Genomic DNA, 12932 nt, shown 5'->3' on the forward strand with positions numbered 1-12932 from the left:
GGTCGTGACAAGTTTTTACAAAACTAGAAGTGAACTTTTGTCAAATCCTAGATTTATTTGATGTGAGGCTGGGGCAGACAGTGTTGGTTCAAATAAATATCTGGACCTTGTGGGATGGGGGGGCTGTGATTTTTAAAGGGTATTTTAAGTGTATTTATTATATTTAATCTGTTTTTACCACACAGTACTATTTCATTGTTTTTTCAACTTTTGTATTGCACTTTTTGAGGAGCCCTCAGTGGCGCAGTGTGTTAAACCGCTGAGCTGCCGAACTTGCTCACTGAAAGGTTGGCGGTTTGAATCCAGGGAGCGGAGTGAACTCCCGCTGTTAGCCCCAGCTTCTGCCAACCTAGCAGTTAAAAAACATGTAAATGTGAGTAAATCAATAGGTACCACTCAGGTGGGAAGATAACGGCGCTCCATGTGGTCATTCCGGCCACATGACATAGGAGGTGTCTACAGACAATGCCAGCTCTCCTAGAAGTGGAGATGAGCACCCCAGAGTCAGACATGACTAGACTTAATGTCAGGGGAAAACCTTTACCTTTACTATTGCGCTTTAAAAACTTGATCAAAGTGTATGATTGTTAGCTGCCTTCAATCCCCATGGGGAGAAAGATTGGGGTATAAATAAAGTTAATAATAATAATAATAATAATAATAATAATAATAATAATAATAATAATAATAATAATTTATTTATTCATTCAGTAGTAGGTAAAATGTATTCTAATGACCTGTATTTTTCTTTTCTTGCTGAACAAAAGTAAGTGATAAATTTACTCAGTTCTCTTATTGGTTGTCATGTTGGTGGGGTGGCGAATCAATTCTTTGTGTTGAACAGTGTTAAAGAAAGTATCTATAGTAAGCTGCTAGAACATTTTAGAAATCAAGTTCAGCAGCTTAAAGACACCCTTCACTGCTTCAGTTAAAACCTGAGGTAGATTCATTGACATTGCCTTGGGAGATATGAATCAACATACTTTTTTCTTATGCATACTTTGCATATTTTTTATTAAGCTCTTTGGCACTGAGGCTACACTGCATTATTGTTGGGGCTTTGTAGTTACATGATTCATTGATATCTTATCCTTTCTCTTATGGGTATGAGAGTTTTATGCCCATCCTGAGTTTCATGGTCCAAGCCAACCACTTTACCACTACAAAAACATAAATTTATGAAATATAATACCATTTAAAGGTGTTTTTGTAGTCTCTTTCTCCATTAAGCTGTTAAAGAAATTCTGATGGTTTAGGGACTTAGCATATATATTAGCATAGAAATATAATGGTGATGGTTATAGAATCACTATTCTAAAAACAGCCAATTCATTTTTTAAATTTAGAAACCTTTCTATTTACATTCTGCTTGAAACTATTGCTACTAAAATAGTCGTGAAGTAATAACAAATGTAACAAATTTCAAAAATACTTCTGATCAATACAAGTGGACTTGGAGAGTCAAATTGGCAGATCTGTGACTATAAAGCAAAATGTGAAATGACTCAATATGGTCAAATTGGCACATCTGAATACCTTTAAAACAGGATGTAACTGCGATTTAATTTCACTATATGTTAAAATCAAAGAAAAAGTAAACATTGCATTAGTAGACATGTGGCTATTGTTTACTGTTGGTAATACGTTTGAAAGGTTCTTTACAATTAGTTTTTTCTGCTACATTTAATATGAATATCTATGCACACATACTTGGAAATCAGCCCTATTTAATTCCATGAGAGTTTCTGCCAGACAGATATAGGAGTAGGTTTTATTGGTGGCATTGGACATTGTAAAGAGGATTCATGAGTGATAGGATCGCAAATCCAGTGGGGTAGCAGAGTTTGAGAGGAGTATTCCTTGAGTTTATTTGATGCTTTAGGGCAGCAAAGATTCAAGCAGACTTCTTTTAGAAATAACAATGTTTGATTACTTATAACTTCATGTATTTAATAATACAGGCACATTTCTCTTTAGGCAGGATAAAATTCAAAACATTTAGAGAGTTAGTATATTAAAATTATATTCCTTAACAGTCTCTTCATAAACTATATTGCTTTGTGCAGCTATCTTTTATATGAGTGTACTTTAAAAGATAAACACAAGCCTCAACAGTTTCTAGCTTCTAACATTAGCTTAAGCACTCTAACAGACTTCTACACTCAAGCTGACACAAGGCTCATCTGAACTTCTAAAAGGTATCCTTTTTTTAAAACGGAACATTCTAAACTGTTACTGAGTTAGTCTCATGGTTCGCAGCCCCTCCCACTGCTCTAGTACAAAGAAACGTGGTAACTGCAAAACCAAATAAGATGAAAACTTCAGGATATAAAATGACATAATACAAAACAGACAAACATCAAATTGAGGAGGCTTGAGAAGGTTGTTATATCTCCAACACGTGTGGGTGGGTGAGACTTAACCTGCTCATGTGGCTGTGCCTCAGAGAGATTTACACAATGAAAAAATCCCATCAAAGAGGGCTTTTCACCGCATAATAGTCGCCACTATGTAATAGTTCCATTCTAGCTTGGAGGGGAACCCTCTTGCCTGTCTTTCCCGTCTGAGCTACAGAGTCTTGCCTTGTTCCATGGCTAGCTGCCATAACTTGGAGGTGAGTGGCGATTGGGTGGGAAACTCTTAGCTGCAAAGGAGATAGCCGTGCCAAGGGCACAGCTGTGCAGGTGGGTGATGCTTTACCTGCTTGCGCAGCACCACCAAAAGGAAATAGAGGTGAGGTGGGCAGGGGACTGAATCCATTCCCCGCCTGTCTTGTCCTTTTCCCCTTTTGGCACTGTGGAGCTTGACTCAGTTGGAAGACAAGTCAAGTCATGGTAGCACCAAAAGTGTAGTCACACCTTTAATTTACTCTCCCAGTTGTGTGAAGTACGGCTGCGACTATTACACAGGGAAGAGCAAAATGCCAATTTTGCTTTCCCCAAAAGGGAGGTGTAACTATTCTATGATGGCAGCTATTCTGCAATGCAATACGATATCTTCTCACATCAATATGTATATTGGTTCATTAAAACAACTGCCTTCTGTAATTTATTAGGAAAGAAAATTCAGTGCTGTCCCTTTCAGCTGGTTTTATTAATGAAATATTTGGATACTTTTGTGCATTCTTTCCACGGTGGTATGTTACATGATTTCTTTATTTGTGTCTGGCATACATGAACAGAAGGGCTGAGAATGAATGGATGTTGCTAAATACCTTTATTTATATTAGTTGCTGAGCCTGTGGAACTAAAACAGGAAGTTTAGATAGATTTGTTATAGCTCTCTGGCAGGTTAATCTGTTCAAGAATAATTTATTGTGGACTAGGAAACAGGAAAAGTTCATTCACATGTTTAAACCTGTGATAGCTGCTTTCAATCAAACTCTGGTGACTCATTCATCTAACATTGGCAGAATTGGTTGTGTGTGCTTTTAAGTGACATGGAATTCTACTTCAGAAAGTTGTACAAACCAGTAAATGGTTATATAAATTATACTAAACATGGATTAGGAGCACAATAATGAGTTCTACTTTAGATTTATATCTTAAGATGGTGATGGATGTAAGTATGCAGTTTAAAAGCTTGAAGGTTTGGCCTTGTGCTTGATTGATACTAGTGAAAGATTTATTTTTGTTTCCGCTTGGTTTATATTTGTTTGAGTTATCTAATAATCTCCCACATTTTGGATCATTGGGTTCGACTTCATCTTTCAAAACTTGGTAAGCAATAGTAAGTGAAAGATGTCCATCCTTTGGATATGGATAGCTCTTTGATGTAGAGAGATGGCTAAGAAATACAAATGGCCCAACACTTGTCATCCCTGAAATATTATCCCATTATCCCTTCAATGCACTGGCATTATGCATTGTACATGCACTTCCTTGTTATTCGACATCTTTTCATTTCCATTTAGATATTGAAGTTTTTTTTTAGAAAACCCAGAAGGCCGGGTACAAACATTTTGTTAGACCTGTAATATCTTGGATCTTCAAATATAAGAATATTCACTAAGCCTCTGATCTAAGCCCATAGCGAGGTGGCGATGCCTATTCTCCCTTTCTTTTCTCTAGTTAAACTCAGTTATTCCAAAGAGTACTGAAAACAGGAAAACGGCTTTTCTAAAAAAGACGGTCTTAACCATTTTTGACAGATACGATAAACAGAATTTTAAGATACGCAGAACACTTGCAAGGTCACTATTGCCTTCCTTTATGCAATTTCCCAATCAGCCTTGTGCTGTATGAGAAATACAGACTCAGCAAACATTCCAAACTAAGCCAAAGTTAAGGCCTGAATTTGGGAACCTGATATAGTTTTCCAGTCACTGGATTTTTTTTTAAGGCCAATAGTATCTTGAAGCTGATGGGTTCTGAATTTGGCAGGAAAATCATAATACAGGAGAGGCGGTGCTGAGTGTAACACTCTAAAGTAGAGCTTCTGTATTTTGTTTCCCACTTTTACTGTTCCGTCTCATAACAACGTGGGTCTGTGCACACATGAATATGTGTGAGTGAAATATCCAATGTAGAATACAGGCAGTCCTCAGGTTATGGACAAGACTGGTTCCATAGATTTGTTCTTAAGTTGAATTTGTATGTAAGTTGGAACTGGTACATTTTTATGTGTAACTCCAGCCAATGTTTTGTTTTTGTTTTGGATAACATAGGTAAAGGTTTCCCCCTGACATTAAGTCTAGTCGTGTCCAACTCTGGGGGTTGGTGCTCATTTCCATTTCTAAGCCGAAGAGCCGGCATTGTCCATAGACACCTCCAAGGTCACGTGGACGGCATGACTGCATGGAGCACTGTTACCTTCCCGCTGGAGCAGTACCTGTTTATTTACTCACATTTGCATGTTTTCGAACTGCTAGGTTGGCAGAGGCTGGGGCTAACAACGGGAGCTCACCCTGCTCCCCAGATTCGAACCGATGACCCTTTGGTTAGCAAGCTCAGCAGTTTAAACTGCTGCGCCACTGGGGACTCCCAAATAACATAGGGAAGGGTTAACACACTATAACATTTTTTTTTGCTGTCTGTGCCCCTGTCCCAAAGATTTAACCTCACTTTCTGTCCCTGTGACAATTGGATTTAAAAAAAATTGGCTTGTTGTGGAAACAAGCATCAATAAGAACGCTTCAGTGGAGTCACCTTTTCCCCATGATAACTCTTCCAGGAATGATTTTCCCTTCCTAGGAGTAGATTTTTCTCACTTTCTGTTGCCTCTCCTTTTTCTTAACTATGACTCATATGTAAGTTGAATGTCTTTGGGTCGAGGACTGTCTGTAGACAAGTGGAAGAACATGCAAGGAGAAGGGATGAAAATAATATGCTTTTAATAATTTCTTAGAATTTTAGGCATAAATGAGATGCCTCTAGGGCATTCTAATAAATTTCTTTATTTATCGTATCAGAAGCAAACTGAGGATACAGTTCTAATTTATTTAAAAACATAAAGTTAAAAAAACTTGGCATTATACTAAATGTCCTTTGACCAGTGGCTGGCCACTTGGAGTGCCTCTGGTGTTGCTGTAAGAAGGTCCTCCATTGTGCATGTGGCAGGGTTCAGGCTGCATTGTAATAGGTGGTTTGCTCTTCTCCACACTCGCATGTTGTGGACTCCACTTTGTGGCCCCATTTCTTAAGGTTGGCTCTTCATCTTGTGGTGCCAGAGTGCAGTCTCTTCAGCGCCTTCCAAGTTGCCCAGTCTTCTGTATGCCCAGGAGGGAGTATCTCATCTGATATCAACCATGGCTTGAGGTTCAGGCTTTCAGCCTGCCACTTTTGGACTCTCCCTTGCTGAGGTGTTCCTGCAAGTATCTCTGTAGATCTTAGAAAACCAGTTCTTGACTTAAGTCGTTAGTGTGCTGGCTCATATCCGAACAGGCGATGGGCCAGAGATGTCAATGCCTTGGTCCTTTCAATGTTGGCTGCCACTTCCTGACGGGTGTTTGTTGGTGCAATACTGGCTAAACAGTATAATTTCTCCAGTGGTGTGGGGTGTAGACATCCTGTGATAATGCGGCATGTCTCATTAAGAGCCACATCCACTGTTTTAACATGGTAAGATGTGTTCCACACTGGGCATGCGTATTCAACAACAGAGTAGCAAAGCACAAGGACAGATGTCTTCACTGTGTCTGGTTATGATTCCCAGGTTGTGCCAGTTAGCTTTCGTATGATATTATTTCTAGCACCCATTTTTTGCTTGGTAGTTGAACAGTGCTTCATGTAAGTTAGAGCACAGTTCAGGGTAACTCTAGTATTTTGGTGTGCTGCATTGCTCCAGTGGGATTCCTTCTCAGGTAATCCTCAGAACTCAAGATGCTTGTCTCTTCTTAAGGTGAAAAACACATGCCTGTGTTTTAGATGGATTAGGAGTCAGTTGGTTTCCCCCTGTAATAGACAATAAGAGCACCTAAAGCTTTGGAGCTCTGTTCAACCATTGCAAAGCTCCCTGCTTGGGAGGTGATATCACAATCATCAGTATAGATGAAACTCTCTGTACCTTCTGGCAGTGGCTGATCGTTTCTATAAATGTTAAACATTGATAGAGCAAACACACTCCCCTGAAGTATAAGTATACTGACTTCTCTGTCAGTGATTTAGGAAAGAGAAATATCAAGAGAATTGCTTACACACATTGTGGTGTGATCGTAGCACATGGGTTGAGGAACAATAGCTACCATGGGGTTGTTGTATGTTTTCCTGGCTGTATGGCCATGTTCCAGAAGTATTCTGTCCTGACGTTTCGCCCACATCTATGGCAGGCATCCTCAGAGGTTGTGAGGTAATAACCTCTGAGGGTGCCTGCCATAGATGTGGGCGAAATGTCAGGAGAGAATACTTCTGGAACATGGCCATACAGCCCGGAAAACATACAACAACCCTGTGATCCCGACCATGAAAGCCTTCAACAGCACACTAGCTACTATGTTTGACTTCTGTCCCTAAAACCCAGTAGATTCAATTCTCTTTGCTGCTAAAGCCTCTATTAAAAGCAGTAGTCACAGCTGTAGTAGATACTGGAGGTACTGTTCATCTGATGGGTGCTGATTTTTGGAGAGCAATGATTTGTTCATTGGATTTTCTTCTCTCTTGTGTCTTGCTTCTCTGTCCTTTTGCACAAGCAAATGTTCCTTTGCTATTGCTATTGTTTGGAAGGGAAGAATGTCATTTCGAAAAGGGGAATGACCTTCTGTATTCCCAAATGTTTTCTTTACAGAGAGGTGTTTTAGCATTTTCCTTCTTGGCAGCAGAAATGCTAGTGTACAGTACATTCTCAGAACAGATAGATAGGCACATGAACATTTAAAAATGCAGCGATTGTGGCTTTACGGAAAGGAAGATAGTCCAGCTCCCCTTCCTGTAGCCAAATGCTTCCGTTTGGAGCAGCATAGGCTGTGGAATCAACAACGACATGTCTGCCGATAGCAGCAAAGGTAAGAGGGATAATGCAGCAAATGAATTCATGGCAGCCGCATCAGAATGAGGGCAAAAGCATCCTCTGAGGAAGCCCTTGCCTGAGTTTATATTGCTATTTAGCTTCCCCCTTGTATGTGCATTCACGTCTCTTCTGCTCGGATCGGATGAGTGCTGACAATTGTGCCTGAGGGAAGCAGGGAGATACTGACATGCAAATGTGCATCAGGAATATTCAACGGAAAGAGTTGTTGACTGGGGAGCGCCAGCTTCTCTTGATGCTGTAGGCAAGAAGTTTAATGTGACCCAGTATGTCATGTAGCTATTCTTCTCTGCTTTGGCGTGATGCATGGCCAATATGGTAAGGATGACTTCTAGTTAGATGAGCAGTCAGCTTCTCACCATAGGGACAGATGCAACCATGAAGTCTTTTAGATGCAGACTTTGCCAGGAGCAAGCCAGTGGTGGTCTGTTGTCATTTCTGTGATTCCTACTGCTAAATGCATCTGAAGGAGATTGGTGGCTTTAATAAGCTGACTTTGCTTTTTCTTCTCTTTCCAGCTGTCCCTCCAAAACTCAAGAAACTGAGGAACCTAAATGCAGAATTGGGGGCAAAGATTTCTTTGAAATGTGAGGCCAGTGCAGGAAATCCCCAGCCTTCCTACAAGTGGTTCAAAGATGGTAAAGAACTGAAAAAGAGCAAAGATATCAGAATAAAATATGGAAATGGAAAGTAAGTATAAAACAGCCACTTTTGTATCTCCAGAACATCGAAAAAAATGTTTTTAATCTCTTTTCATTGAAAAAAAAACCCTTTCCCTTTGAAAAAGTTGGTAATAAGAAAGATTGTTGTTGTATGTCTTTCGGGCTGTGTGGCCATGTTCCAGAAGTATTCTCTCCTGACGTTTCACCCACATCTATGGCAGGCATCCTCAGAGGCCTCTGGGGATGCCTGCCATAGATGTGGGCAAAACGTCAAGAGGGAATACTTCTGGGACATGGCCACACAGCCCGAAAGACATGCAACAACCCTGTGATCCCGGCCATGAAAGCCTTCGACAACACAATAAGAAAGATGCTTTCACAAATGTGCTCAGGTGCAATTTTTGGTGCTATCTTCAGTGTTCCAGGACTGGCCTTAGGTATTTGTCTAACTTGAATATGTTTGCCTAAACATGGAACCTGGAACAAAAACACACAATTGTTTGTTTCTGTTTTAAAAATATGTTTTCTAAAACTTACTTTACCACAGAGCAAAGGAAATATCTTACCATCGACATATTAAGCTATGATTGTAGGACAATGGCATACATTATTTATTAGTGCAAATGTGAAATCTGAATTGTTGATTCACTTATCATGCTTTGCAGTTGGATTCTAGTGACACCACCCTATGTGAGCAAAAGTGTGAGCTTAAGAATTGGGAGTGGCCAAGAAAAAAGGCCAGTGGTACCTGCACAACAAAAATAAACATCCATCCATATACACATCCACACCCATAAGCAGGCATGTAGCCGGGGGGCGGGCGCTTGAGGGGCTTCAGCCCCCCCGTCCCCCCCAAAATTCTCAGGGTGGTCCGCAAGAAGGCCTTATATTTATTATTTATACTGTTATGTTTATTCATATCATGATCTGATCACCATGCTCAATATATCCCATATGCATGGGGGTATTGGGATAACGATACAAAAGGTTTACTAGGGCAAATCCTCTCTCAGACTCAGCCCCCCTGCCCCCCCGAACCAAAATCCCAGCCCCTTCCGAACCAAAAGTCTGGCTATGGGCCTGCCCATAAGAGTTTCACACATTTAAACACATCCTGCAAAATAATTTTGTTTCATCTGTTCTTGCTATTCAAGAACTGTGAACTGTCCCCTTTCTTTAGCACTAGTACAAGCTTTTAGCCATTGCTATATTTGATTTTGAACTTTTTTCACCCGCACTGCAGTTCCATTCTCCGAAACAACTTTGTTTTTAGCAGACATTCTGTTGACTGCTGCTACCTGACAAAATGTTCTGCAAATTATTTTAGGGGCTTTTTACTCAACCTTAACAATCTCTATAATAATAATAATAATAATAATAATAATAATAATAATAATAATAATAATAATAATAATAATATCAACAACAACAGCAACTACTACTACTACTAATACTTTATTTTTATATCCTGCCACCATCTCCCCGAAGGGGCTCGGGGTGACTTACAAGTGGGACCAAGCCCAGCACAACAAGGTTATGAACTAAAAACACATTTAGAAACATAATAAAAATATAGCAATCTGATTAATTTTTTAAAAAACAACAGAATATAAAAACAACCATAAAATAAATCAAAACAACCTCAGTAACCAGAACCAGGGGTAAGGTGGGCAAGATCAGAAATTGGAGAGGACTGGGCATGGACCTGTGCAAAAAGCAGATTACAGGGCCAAGGCTGGGGTAAAGTGCTGAGTTCAATGTATTGGTCAGTTTGGACTGGGCATTCATAGACAGAAGCCTAATCATTATCAAATGCACACTGGAACATGTAAATGTAAATGTTGTATGGTCTTTTAAAAATACCTGAATTTGCCTATAATTAGAAACTATGTTTTATCATCTTCTCTACACTGTCTTGTGATTTCTGTACTAGCATCGTTTTCAACACTGAGTGTATAGATACTTACAATCTATAAACTCAAAACTGAGCAAATAATTGTAAGCATGACAGTGACTAGTCATCCACAAATACTACTTTGTGTAGTGCTCACATATATAAGATTAAAAGTAGACTTGTAAATGGGAAAAGGGTAATAGCAACATTGCAACTCATATTATTTCACCATTTTGCATCTTCCTAATGGAGCCCCTGGTGGCGCAGTGGGTTAAACCCTTGTGCCAGCAGGACTGCTGATCTGAAGGTTGCCAGTTCAAATCTGGGGAGAGTGTGGATAAGCTCCTTCTGTCAGCTCCAGCTCCCCACGCGGGTACATGAGAGAAGCCTTCCAAAAGGATGGTAAAACATCAAAACATCCTAGCATTTCCTGGCCAACGTCCTTGTAGACAGCTAATTCTCTCACACCGGAAGTGACTTGCAGTTTCTTAAATTGCTCCTGACATGGAAAAAAAACAAAACAAAAAAACCCCTCAAAAAATCAGCATGTTGACGAATCAGATAAATATAAAACCCTGGATATTTTATTTAAATAAAATAAAATTCAGTATATGTATTTATTTTAGCAATTAAAATATTGTTTTAGCAATTAAAGTATTGGATGCACATGATAGAGGGCCTGCAGTATTCTCTACCCTGTCTTCTCTATGGTAGTGCCTCTACCTCCTGGAAAGGACATCCTACACTGGATGTTTCGGCAGGCCTTTGGAGATACAGTCATTAATTAATTAGCCCCAGAGGGTTTTTAATAATCTGTCCCGTATTTATTATGATTTTACCATTTATGTGTTTTAAATGCAATTTTTTATCCTGTATTTTTGTTTTAATTGATATATTGTATTACTGTTTTATCATTTAATAGTGTGATTATGTTGCCTATGTTTTGTCCTATGTTGTTTGGGCCTCTGCCCCATGTAAGCCGCCCCGAGTCCCCACGGGGAGATGGTGGCGGGGTATAAATAAAGTATTATTATTATTATTATTACACTGTTGATATACTAGAATTAATGCAATTTTATACCACTTTAACTGCCATGGCTTAATTCCATGGGATTGTGGGAGTTGTACTTCAATGGGGCACCAACACTCTTTGGCAGAGAGGTCTGAAGAGCTTGTAAAGATACTAAAGTTCAACTGCATTAATTCTACAGTATAAATGCATGCTCAGATATTTTTGGTAGGTGGTGGAGAGTCCCTTTGCAACAATTTTACAACAAATTATTCCATTCAGCAAGGTCTCCATACCATCAACATAATGTATGGGGGAAGCTTGGATAATGAGCATTCACAAGTTGATTGATACACCTACATTTGATCCAACTTGATATCTAGTTTTTTTCCATTGTTGTCAGGTGTAATCCCAAATTATTATGAACAATATACGGATTCGCTTGAAGTATGGGAGATAGTGCATATGATCAGATATTGCTCTGGAGGTTGTTTTAAAAACTGATATTGGTCTTCTTCTTCAAATAAATTTATTCTGTATTGCCCTCACTTTTTGAAACTGAAGATACTGGAGTGACCCAGATCTTATAAAATTAACTAAGACAAGTGAAGTAACATAATCTCTAGCCGATAGTTTGGCTGCTGTTCATATATTAGAAAACCATGATGCAAAATCTCTGGAATTGAGATAGCAAAATCTCTAGGGGATTCACAGGGATTTGTACTTAGAAATGTGTTCAGTATAAAATAATACAACTTCCAAATTATATCACATTCACAAGACATATATTTTAGTTCCATGAGCAACCTTCCACACCTAAAATGTGCAGCAATCTCTAGTTATAGTATCCATTGATATAGCAGGTTCTCCAAGTTTTCATCCAAGTTAGGAGGACAGCAAAACTACACTTTTTGTAGTGGGATTCCTTGATTATTAGTACATTTGGAAGTAATGTGTATGCATCTGCAATTTTGTTGAGAATGGAATTACGACATCTCACTTGGGAAGGGTTAATGTAGATGCATATAATGAAACAGAATGGGGAAGTTGGTTCACCTCCAACTTAACACTGACTTAATGTCACATATTTTCTTGCATATTTATTAATTGCTTTCTGAAAGCATAGTTGTCTCTGTTTTCTCTGCTTGGAATGTATGGATAGATAGATCTTTATTCTGTTCCAACAAATTGAATTATTGTATTGTCGAAAAAAAGAAAACTAGAACAACTAAGTAAGAGATAAAAAGTTTGGGAGAAGGCAGGGATATACCATATTTTATTGCACAATAGTCACAAAATAGGGGTGTGACTATTACATGAGTAATTTCATTTGCAACTATGGGGCTTCCCTTGGCTGCAAAGTTGCCTGCATGCCTGCCTGCAAGAGTTAGCTGTCCTCCTTGGTTGCTGCCAGCCAAGCTTTTGTGCCTTCACCTGCTATGGGATTGCTTTAAGGGGCAAGCGCGTGGGCGGGGATGCAACTATTATGCGAGGAATCCTTAAATCCAAAAAATGGGACCTCAGAAAAGGGGGTACAACTATTACGCGATGGTGACTATTATGCAATGAAATACAGTACCACGGGTTGTGGCAGTGTGCCTCAAATGCTATAGAGTGGTTATAGGTTTATTTTGCTGGTGCAGTGCAAAGCTTCAACTGCTTGTAGAAGCCTCCATTTGTTTCATCCTTCCTTATGTTTCAAACTTAATACTTTGATTCTTCTTGCCCAAGCTGCAAGCCATTGTGCAAGGCATCTTACAGGCTGTTCCATAGGATATGATCAATTATGACTCCTCTGGGATAGCTCTTACTTGGACTTGTTGAGATAATTGGTCTGTTAGAGCAGGGCTTCATAAAACTCTTTTCACCCAAGATGTTTTTGTATGATCCTGGGTATATAGATACA

General features: G+C 39.3%; 1 protein-coding gene across 4 annotated transcripts in view; it reads left to right on the plus strand.

Moving 5' to 3' along the window:
• The window catches only part of nrg2 (neuregulin 2), a 224051-nt gene that overhangs the window by 138953 nt on the left and 72166 nt on the right, over positions 1 to 12932 (plus strand). For all 4 annotated transcript variants that reach the window (XM_062977888.1, XM_016993081.2, XM_062977889.1 and 1 more), the window contains exon 2: positions 7980 to 8151. In XM_062977888.1, coding sequence (XP_062833958.1) covers positions 7980 to 8151 — 172 coding nt within the window. The remainder of the gene's footprint in view (positions 1 to 7979; positions 8152 to 12932) is intronic.

The sequence above is a fragment of the Anolis carolinensis genome, chromosome 4, assembly GCF_035594765.1.
Source record: "Anolis carolinensis isolate JA03-04 chromosome 4, rAnoCar3.1.pri, whole genome shotgun sequence".
Classification (NCBI taxonomy): Eukaryota; Metazoa; Chordata; class Lepidosauria; order Squamata; family Dactyloidae; genus Anolis; species Anolis carolinensis.